This window comes from Arachis hypogaea, chromosome 5 (assembly GCF_003086295.3).
Source record: "Arachis hypogaea cultivar Tifrunner chromosome 5, arahy.Tifrunner.gnm2.J5K5, whole genome shotgun sequence".
NCBI classification, from domain to species: domain Eukaryota; kingdom Viridiplantae; phylum Streptophyta; class Magnoliopsida; order Fabales; family Fabaceae; genus Arachis; species Arachis hypogaea.
Window position 1 is genome coordinate 101,316,659 of NC_092040.1, and position 10,969 is coordinate 101,327,627.

Consider the following 10,969-nt stretch of genomic DNA (forward strand, 5'->3'; position numbering starts at 1 on the left):
TGAAAAAGAAAAATAGAAACTAAGTATTTTGGTGAAAAAAGAGAAGGATATTTTGGTCCAAATGACAATTTTAAAACCAATTTAAACCTTTCGGACGATTTCGTATGCAAAAAAAAGTTGTGAACGAAAAAAATGTTCAACCTATACCTTAAAGCCAAAATCATACTCAACTATCAATTTATCATAATAGAATTATTCATTTCAGATCCACACATTAGAAATGAGGCAGACGCCATCAAATGAGACGTTCAGGGTCAGGGAAACCAAGGAAACTTTTTTTCTTTTTCTTTTTCTTTTTTTGGTCCTCTAGTTTTCAGAGTGAAAGAAAGGGACTGTCTAGCTTTAAGAATACACAAATAGAATCAGCCCCAAACTACTAAGCATTTTACCTAAAAATGTTACAAGACACTTTATGGGACACAACTTTCTAACATAAAGAATATATGTATCCAAAGAAATAATAAAGACTAAATTAACAGAAATTAGCATCTAACTATCTTAGTTCCTTGTTCAGTATAAACGTCCATAATATTACTACTGTGTACCACTTAACGGAAAACACAAAAACTATCAAGAAAGAAACTTACCAGGTTCTCTAGCTTATTTCTTGCTTTCTAAGTTAATACAGTCAAGCTTTCGCTTAATTGGACCCTGAATAGATAACACGTTTCTTAAGAAAGTGCATCAAAACCATACGATTTTATATGTAATAGGATACGATTTTAAGGTCTGGTTTTCTTGTTATACAAGAAATCAAACTTAGTGGAGTATCATTTGCTTTGAAGAACCTTCAAGGAACATATTGCTAGTTCATGAGGAAGACCACAAATAGTTACCATCATTAAGACGTATAGTTAAGGATAACGGAAGTCGAATCTACAATTAGTAAGAAATTACTCTTACTTGGGGCAGATTGCTTGGCATGACGTAGTTTCCTAGGCATGTTGAGCTTGGACTTGATTATTTGACGAAGATCTTGACATGAACTGGATTTTGTCAAAGGATACACGCCATAAAAAGTAAAAATCCTGCGGCTTGAGCAGCTATTTATTTAGGCACAAGGATTCATCATAAGTCCATTTTCTTCAAAGTATAACTAGAAGTGATTGGATAGTAACAAATGCTGCAAACTGTTCACCTCTTTTTTGCTTTTTCCGACTTGACCGATGTAAATTCTACCACTAAACACCAACGTAGAGATGATGACCAGATGCAATTCACCTTCTTGAGTTTGTACCTTGAGGACTTTCTATGTTCTTTTTGATAGCATATTCATTCCTACGTTTCGCAAAGATGGCTTATTTGAAATCATTATTCGTGCTTTGTTTGAAAAAGATGATAATAACATGTCAGAGAAACTTCTTCGAAAAATGATTGCTAGAGGCTTATTGAATGGATAAAAGACAACAGCTTGCAACATTTATTACTATCCAATCACTTCTAGGTATACTTGGAAGAATACGGACTTATGATGAATCTTTGTGTCTGAATAAATGGCTGCCCAAGTCGTAGAATCTTTGATGCTTATGGTGTGTATCCTTTCATAGAATCCAGTTCATGTCAAGATCTTCATCAAATAATCAAATCCAAGCTCAACATGCCCATGAAACTACATCATGCCAAGTAATATACCCCAAGTAAGAGTAATTACTCATTGATTGTAGAGTTAGCTTCCATTATCCTTAACTATATGTCTTAATGATGGTAATTATTCAGGAACTAGCAATATGTTCCTTGAAGGTTCTTCAAAGCAAATGACTGATACTCGGGTAAGTTGATTTCTTGTGTAACAGCAACTGTGGCACCATCAATAGTAGGAGCAGCAACATTGTCACTTGTCAGGTTCTATATCCATTGGTTTGTTTTCCTCACTGCTTTGTGGAGGAATACAATTAAGTTCTTCTCCTCCCATTAGTCTTTATCTAATCAAACAAAAATAAGGAGAAATCAGATGGTAATCAGGAACAAATCGCCAATAACTAAGCATTGACATATTTTAATTAAAATCGGAACAAATCAACAATAATCAAAACATGTTTTAATTAGAATCATAACAAATCAGAACACAATAAGGAACACAAATCAGAATATGTTTTAATTAAAATCAGAATAAATTAGAACAAAGGACTGGGGTTATCCTTTTTAATTTTGTCCATGTAGATACATCAACTAATTCTTTATAGATTTTACTACGAATTCAAACTCAGTGTATGCCTCTTATCAAGCAGAGCATTTTTAATCTTCACGGGGCAAAAGTTCCCCAAGTATGCCAATATCAAGTCAAGCGCTACATAGATCTAATCGAAATTGATTGTAGAACCACTAGTGATATTTCAAGTCCAAATACATTGATAATTAGAAACATATCAGGAAGTGTAAATTCATAATGGAAACTTCACCAAGCAACCTGAATCAATTTCTCCTTCGGGAAAATATATAAAAAAAAAAAAGGCATCAGAACCAAAATTAACGAGAGTAATTTTGCAAGAGCATCAGAACAAATCAACAATAACCAAAAAAAATCAACAATAGTCATAAGTTCAGAACAATAAATCAACCTTACAAATTATAATAACAAGTTCAGAACAAATCAAGCATTATAAATTATAATAACAAGATCAGACCTTAATCCTATTTTAGAAAAAAAAAAGAATTTCAGAAGCATTACTCGAAATGAGCTTTAACAGGGGAAGGGAGCGGCTGAGCAGGGGATTTTGACCTTTCTCACGAGAAGAGCACCAGCGCCGAGAAGGAGAGGAACAAGAGAAGAAGAGCAGTGCCGAGAAGAAGAGGAGCAGAGCAGTGACCTTCACACTTCGCAGCCACTGTTGGTGGCGCCTTGACTAAGGTTCTCTGGCGAGCAGCGAGGCACGGAGAAGCTGTGCAGCATGGAAGCAGAGCAGCCGGTTCCGAGAAGCAGTCGAGCAGAAGCAGAGCAACGCGGTTCCGAGAGGAAGAACACCGTGAGGCCAGTGACGGTGGACGGGGACCGGTGGGTGTCTGAACGAGGTTTCAGAGAGGGCCTGAGAATGGGAGATTGGGAGCTTCAATTCGTGCCCTAATTGAGAGAAAACGAGCTGGAGAGAAGATTGTGTGTGTGCCTGATAGGGGTGTCCAAGACCCGTCCCCGCCTAGAAATTTGGTCTGGTGCTGAGATATATTTTGTCGGTTTGGATTTTTATTTTGAGTAATTATTTAAATTAATTTTCAAAAATTTTAAAAACGACATTTTAATTATTCTCCTAGAAAATGAATTAGAGATTGATTTATTAAAATTTTGGGAATTAATTTATGTATTAATTTGTTTAAAGACTAAAATATCCATTTTTAAAATTTTTAGGAACTGATCTGGATAATTACTTTTCTATTTTTTTTCGGTATTATTTTTAAATCGAGTCTGAATTTTGCTTCGAGCCACCTGGACGGATTCAAAGTTATTTTTTACAATAAAAAATATATATATTTGAGTTAATTAATAATGTTATATTATATTTTTATAATTTAATTAATAATTTTTATATTATACGGTATTATTTTTGTTTTGAAATAATTTATTTTGATATAAATATGATATAATATTTATTAAATTTATTTTTTAAAAATAAAATTTTATTATTTTAATATATAAAATTTACAAATTTGTATATGCTAATGTTTTATTGGGTCGACCAAATTTAACTCGATTATTTTTTGGGTCACTTCGGATAGAGACAAAGTAGACCTGCTGCCTTTTAGGATTGGGTCAAAGTGTATTTAAACTCGACTCGGGCCCAGCCCAACCCGGTCCATAAACACCTCTAGTGTGTGGTCTGTAACACCTTATCACACAAAGCTTTACGTTTAAGCCGTAAAACAGAAGTAGTGTGGTATTACGACTTCTAAAATATATATATATATATATATATATATATATATATATATATATATAATAGTTGAAAGAGTATAATATTTAAATGATGGTTTGATAAAAAAAAATGTGAAATTAAAAACGCAACACTTGGAAATAATGTTACTTGTGAATCAAAGAAACATAGATACATATGTATACATAAAAGTAGAGAGTCAATGATACAAAATATTCAAGTTACGAACTTAACTCGCGAAGCTAAAATTGACCAGAGGATAAGTAGTACATACAGACATATAATCCCATGATAACTAAAATACTCAAAATATCCTATTTCTCCAAAACCCTCTACGAGGTTCAAGAAATTAGACAAAAGAAGGAGAAAGCTACATATATATATATATATATATCATAATAAATCTAAAAGGTAAAGTCTCAACTCTGCGGTGACCAAAATTCCAGATGCCTAATGATGTGTCTCTCGTCCTGCATCTAAATACTCAAAATACCCTATTTCATTTTATACATATAATAATTTATTGATAAAATTAAATTTTTAAACAAAACTTAAATTCATAATAAATTAATTTTTAATTTATCAAATTAAATAATGTTATAATATCACCCTTCACATAAATTTTTTACATTATCTTATATATAAATTTGTAAAAAAATAACATTATCAAAATAAAAAGACATTATCATTTTCGTACAATATAATATATAAGTACATTTTTTTTTTGTGGCTATAATATATAAGCACATAAATAGATAGATAAATTCAAATAACATTGTTTAATACAAAAGGATCGGTAATAATTTATAAAAAGATGTGTTATCTATGCATGTAAAATTGAGGGTAAAAAAAAAAAAACATGATTAGGATAAAGATTCATAAAAAATTATTGTAAAGGAAATGTTACTCGATGATCAAAGACTTAGTATGCCAAAAACATTTTTACATTTATAAATAAAGCTAGTGCATTGTATCTATGTTTTCAGAATATTGCAAATAGAACATTTTAATAAAAAATATAAATTAAAAATAATTCTTATTCTTTTTAAGTCCTTTATGCATTGGATGTATTAAAAAATAATCAAAATGCTCTACTTTTATTCTTTTAACTGTTATCCTTAAGCCTTAAAGCACCCTTTAATTAAATCTACCATTTAAATATCTCAAATTGAAGTTTATCGTTTAAAAACATGTTTTGGCACGCTCAACAAGTACCAATCTACCAATTATCCCTATTTTTCTTTACCATATGTGCCATTATTATTCTGACAAATTATTTGCTTTTATACCTAAATAACAGAAATCTTGCCTTAGTTTGCTTGAGGCATTACACTTGGAATTAGGCATTTCAAAATGTACATAGTGCTCAGTTTGAGCAAGCCTAGCAATATTGTGCACCAAGGAAATTATGTAATAGGAGAATTCCTCTTCAAATACATGCAGAAGTAAGCATTTTCTGCTAATGTTTTGCATTGAGAAGAAACTAATGAACTAGGACCATCCCTAACATCTGTTTCACAATAAAGAAATGAGTACTACTATACTATACATTCTGTTTACAAGACTTAATAAGTAGTAATACAAAAATGGTAGTTCATGAATCATGACAACGGAATCCTATATTAAAGATTCTTGTACCAAAAAGAGTGTAGAATTTCTGTGCAACCTTTCCAAGCCATTGTCGATCGAAACGAAAAACTGTCTTTGAGAAAAAGGGGGAATAGCATTGAATTAAGGCCTCTGAATGCATGAGGCCTGAGGGTTAGATCAAAATCATGATTCAAGGCTTGAACTAAGCATGGAGGACAGCAATTTTCTCCGTCATCTCAGCCACCTCATCATTGGCTTCCATAATTGGCTCCTGCGGAAAATGGAATAACGCCAACATAACAAGGAGAGAAATGCATGCAAAAGGTTCTAGTTTGAGTAATGCTAGGAAACCAACTTTTTTCAGCCAGCATCACCCAACTTTTTTATAATTATTGTTTATCTTAAATTGTAGACCGTAAATCCTAAATTACCTAAACCCTGAAGTCGGTTAATGTTGGCTAATTTAAAGTTGGTTCCGTATACTTTTGCATCTAATTTTGAATACATACATTCATACCATTTGAGTATATGCAAATACACCAATCAGGCCAAAATTTCAAATGAGGTCAGGGAATATATAAAAAGCTCATTTGTTAAAGATTCAATGTTCTTATATACAAATTCTGATTACCAAGATGTGTAGTATGAATGAGGAAAATCTGAATATCATACTACAATTTCACTTGGCAGAACACAAATCATGATCACCTTTTGGATATTCTAATGATTACGAAATCTTGGAAAGAGACATTTTCTGATTTTCCATTTTATCCTAAACAAGGACTAAAAAATATACAACAAAGCGTGGAAAGAGAGTTAACTACCTCTGGATCTCTATTTGCTTTGACATAAGACTTGGAAGTAATGCTAGCACTTTTCAATAAGCTCCGTGAACCTGGCGTATCTGAAGGACTCTGTTGTTCACCATCCTTGTCAGTTTCATCGTTGGAAGCAGCAACTCGCTCTCTAGAAAAAAGTGAGGTTGAAATAACTAATGCATGATTCATTATGAAAATGTGTAAAACAAAAAAGCTTGATTAAAGAATAAGATTAAAAGGTTGTTCAGTTTGTTCATGGTGCAAGTCTGCAACTCCAGCAATGGAACAAATTCAGACTTCAAAAGGTTTTAGCTATTGATCCAGAGAGTACCACTAATCAGAATCTCGGAACTACCAATTGACATGATATCTGACAAAATTTACCTAGGTAAGGAGACATTCTGTCTCTGCAACGGGGTGCTTCGTTCACCTTTGCCTTGAAGTTCCTCAAGATGCGCAAATTGTCGCTTAAACCGATCAACTCCGCTGTACAGCAAGATAACAAACTTGATTAAATCACAATCATAGAACACTTTTCAAGAACCAATATTAGAATTGGGTAGCCCTAACTCCACAAAAGCCTTTATAAGACAGTGCTCATCCATTGGGATTGAGTTACATGCACTGTACGGGTAAGATTTTCCTTTTCCCCATTTGACCTTTTTCTTTCAATCCAAATTGTTGTACAATTGATAATTATTGGGATAACATAAAAGTTCTTCTAAGACATGCACTCATAAACATAAAATTTTGCAGCAAATAATATCCAATGAAGTTTGGAATCATTCTAAATCAGAAAAATATATTCAAGCATGAAGAATGTAACAAGTTCTGAAGCCAAAACAAGAACTTAGAATTTAGTAAATATTTAAGCAGGGAAATTATTATTTAGAGGCCAACGGCATAGGAGAAAGAAACAGACAAGACTTCTCAGAAATGCTGCTTTACCTTGGATACATGAAACCACTTGTTTGCTCTCCACCACGAAGATATTCTTGGAGCATCTGTGGATGATACTCTAGAATCTGATTCGTTAAAATGCATAATTAATTAGTACAGCACACAGAAGAATAAGTTCCAGCAAGATTTGCTGAAATGTATGACAATACCTCTCGATAAATCAACTCTCTGACATCATCTTTGGTCAATTTCCTTCTCTCAAACTCAAACTCAAGCTTTGAAATGGGCTGAGTGGATGGTTCGCGATCTACACTTGCCAAACCATTGAAGTAAGGATCAGCTAATGCCTGCAATCACATCAAATACATGAGGAAACTGGCAAGTTTTATCCTCACAAATATTTTGAAAATGCTCATCAAAATTTCATTTCAGTATCTAGTGTAACTAGCAACCTCTTCAGCTGTTGGACGATCTTTAGGATCAAATGCAAGTAGCCGTTCCAGCAAACGAAGAGCCAGCACATCTGCATTTGGAAATTTTTTGGTGAAGGGAACTGGTTGTTTTTTCCGCATGCTACTAAGATACCTTCTAGCCTTCTCATTTCGAATCTGTGAAATCAAGTTTAAAAATTATTTCTGAGAGGGAAAGATCATTAGAAGATGAATCTTAGAAACATTAGACAGTAAGAATGTCAAGAAAAAAGGACAAATAACATTTTAGAATTAATTGTACGTCATTAGAACATGTCACATTGTCACAGGCTTGACCCATTGATATTCAAAAACTTCAAACTAGATTCAGAAAAACCAACCCTGGAAATGGATTCAGCAGGAGGAGTACCAAGCAAATCGGTCATGAGATCCAATTGATGCACCACATTTTTCCCAGGAAACAATGGCCTCCCAGTGAGCATTTCTGCAAATATGCATCCAATGCTCCAAATATCAATAGCGGGGGTATACTGCAAAAGACAAGGATTTAAACTTACGCACATACTTAAAAGTTAAGCAAATTCAATTTCTTATATCTTTCAAAACCTGTTGATATTTGCTAATAAAGATACAGAATGCAAAGAGAGGTTCAACAATAATATAAATCACAACCCCTTTATAAAACATAATTAGGTGCAACTACCAATTCTTATGTTCTTTTTTTTTTATTCAATCCTATTGTATCTAGGTTTAGTTGTTTTGAAGGTTATGTTATTATCCCCAAGTTTGAAATTCCTCCTTCCCCAATCAATTTATCAATAATAAATAGCAAGGATGTTTGTGGTGGAAATACTGCATCATCTCTAAAACGAAGAAGCATTTCCATCTAAAGAATTACGCATAGATCATGCTGATGGTCATATTTGAAGATAGGACAATAGGAAACTAGATTATATCGCACAAATTACGAAAAAATGGATTTGGAGGAATAACAGCACAGGTGTATGATGCAAACTACATAAGTCTTAGTATGTAGGGTCCAAACAGAGACAAAAAGGCTTACTTTTGAGAAAAAAGAACCGCATAGTTCAGGTGCACGATACCATCGAGTTGCAACGTAGTCCTTAGTAAGAAGTAGGTAAAGTGAGTCAGCAAGAGGTCTAGAGTGATGATCTCTATAATAGAAATAATGAATTGCATCTTCCTACTGAAAATCTTAGAAGGAAGGACATAATTAACAAGTGCAACACATTGCCATGATCTGTGGATCAAAATACTTACAGTCCAGAAAATAGCTGACGGGGCTTCATTGAATGATACTCGAGCAAGCCCAAAATCGCATATCTTAAGTTTACAATCAGCATTAGCAAGAATATTTTTCGGCTTTAAGTCGCGATGAAAGACATTAGCTGTAAGAAAAAGCATCATTTAGTTTTAATAAAATCTCAAAAACCAAGAACTTAGTTATAAGAATACCTGAATGTATGTATTTTAGACCCCGAAGAAGTTGGTACAAGAAAAACTGGTAGTGTTCAGGCGAAAGGTCATCATTTGCTTTAATGACTTGATGAAGGTCAGACTCCATCAACTCAAATACAACATATACATCCTTGAACTCTCTCCGAGAAGGAGGAAGCATTATATGCCTAATTTCTACTATATCAGGATGTCGAAGCAACCGAAGTAGCTTTATTTCTCTTAGGATTCGTGTGGCATCCGATACATGCTCAAAAACATCATTAATTTTCTTGATTGCAACTTTTTCCCCAGTATGAGTGTCAATGGCAGCACCCACAATACCATAGCTTCCTTTTCCAACAACTTCTTGGATCTCATATCGGCTTGCCTCTCCGTACTCGGTAAAAAACTTATCTTCCGGTGCACCCTGTTTGACAACCAGAAACCATTATGCAAAAATATATAAAACATGTAGAAATTATCACAATACTACCATATAATTGGAGCTTTTGTCCTTAGAATTGCTGCAAAATCTATGGTAACAATTGTAAAACACAAAGATTTGGAAAGCATCAGAAAACATTACTAAGAAACATAAGGGACTGGCAAAAGGACACAATCTTGCAAATTCATATTCACGGACAATGCCATCAAAGTTGGCAACTCTTCATATCGTAGTCACTATTCTATGAAGAATAGCCAACATCAAACATTGCATGGAACTTCTGAACAGAAAATCAAAATGCAGCTATAATATAAGTGAATAGGGGTTAAATCGAAACCATGCTGATAATTGCAATCTATGATTCTTCCTCTTTATTCCCCAATGCTAAGATTAAAAAAAACGTAGCATGCCACCTCTAAAAGCCATGAAATGAAATCAATTCCATTCTCTGCCATCAAAGTAACACTTTGCATAATCCAATTTCACATCTCTAGTATTTCCCTATCCTTTTGCATGTTCACACACAAAAAGGGTATATTATGTGACGTCAGGCATAGCCTACGCCATGATCAAACAAACAAAGCACACATATACATGGTATATAACCCATTTGATCACACGAAAGGTAAATAATAAAAAAAAAAAAACAAAAAACAAAAAAACAAAAAACAAACAAAACACCCAAATAAAAAGGTTGAAACTTGAGCATAACCCATTAAGTCAAACCACAAAACAAGCAATCAGGTATTTTGACGAACAGAAAATAAGCACCAAAAAAGAAATAATAAATAAACAAAGGAAAAGAACCTTTTTGTTACGATCCATTGAAGGAGGCGTTTTGAGGTGTGAGCGAGTAGGGACTGTGAGAACTTTCAAGAAAGAGATTTCAAAGTCTTGTTGATTGGTTTACATGGACGAGATTGTTATCACCGTTGTTAACGTTGGCAATGGAATTGCATGGGTAGAATTTGTTGTTTTTATGATCATTGTTGTCGTCTTCGTCGTGGTGGTTGTGATCAGGATCAATGGTGTGGTGGTGAGAGTTAATATCAGGAGATGGAGAAGTGAAACGATGGAAGAATTGACGAACGTCATCCACAAGTGTGCTTCCACCGTCCATATAACAATGCTTCCCCCTCTTTCTTCGCTTTTCAATCTCCTCCACTCCAATGCTTCTCCTCTCTCTCTCTCTGGTCTCTACCATTTCCTCCCTCTCTTTTATACCTACATTTTCCCTCTTATTATTTACGGATTCAGCTTGTATTTAAAAAAAATATATTTTAATAATATAATAATAAAATTTTGTAAATTTTTTTATTTAATTAATAAAAATATAAAAATTAACTTTTAAATAATTTTTAGAAAAATATTTTTTACCATAGTCAATTTAACAATATCTTTTATTTAATTGTTGCCATTAAGCAGAAAGATAGAAGTAGACCGGATTACTCGATGTAAACTCGT

The 10,969-nt window shown here is 33.4% G+C and overlaps 1 protein-coding gene and 1 long non-coding RNA gene across 2 annotated transcripts; both read right to left on the reverse strand.

Annotated features, from left to right (window-relative positions):
* Positions 1-254: 254 nt before the first annotated feature.
* Positions 255-3,139, reverse strand: LOC112802305 (uncharacterized). Its single transcript, XR_003202301.3, has 2 exons — positions 2,669-3,139; positions 255-1,922 (listed from the first exon to the last, which is right to left on the reverse strand). It is a non-coding gene; the product is annotated as an uncharacterized lncRNA (long non-coding RNA).
* A 1,987-nt stretch (positions 3,140-5,126) lies between these two features.
* LOC112802304 (mitogen-activated protein kinase 9) lies at positions 5,127-10,725 on the reverse strand. Its single transcript, XM_025845450.3, has 11 exons — positions 10,313-10,725; positions 9,079-9,487; positions 8,884-9,011; positions 8,666-8,725; positions 7,983-8,132; positions 7,624-7,779; positions 7,381-7,518; positions 7,220-7,296; positions 6,656-6,757; positions 6,278-6,419; positions 5,127-5,724 (listed from the first exon to the last, which is right to left on the reverse strand). The coding sequence occupies exons 1-11, from the start codon at positions 10,328-10,330 to the stop codon at positions 5,656-5,658; spliced, it is 1,449 nt and encodes a 482-aa protein (XP_025701235.1). The 5' UTR covers positions 10,331-10,725; the 3' UTR covers positions 5,127-5,655.
* Between the last annotated feature and the right edge of the window lie 244 nt (positions 10,726-10,969).

Excerpts from the sequence above, each read along its gene's own strand:
- LOC112802304 (XM_025845450.3), bottom strand. Across the intron at positions 7,297-7,380 it reads GAGAGTTGATTTATCGAGAG|ATTCTAGAGTATCATCCACA; the intron begins GTATTGTCATAC and ends TTAACGAATCAG. Across the intron at positions 6,420-6,655 it reads CAGAATGTCTCCTTACCTAG|AGAGCGAGTTGCTGCTTCCA; the intron begins GTAAATTTTGTC and ends ACTTTTTTCTAG.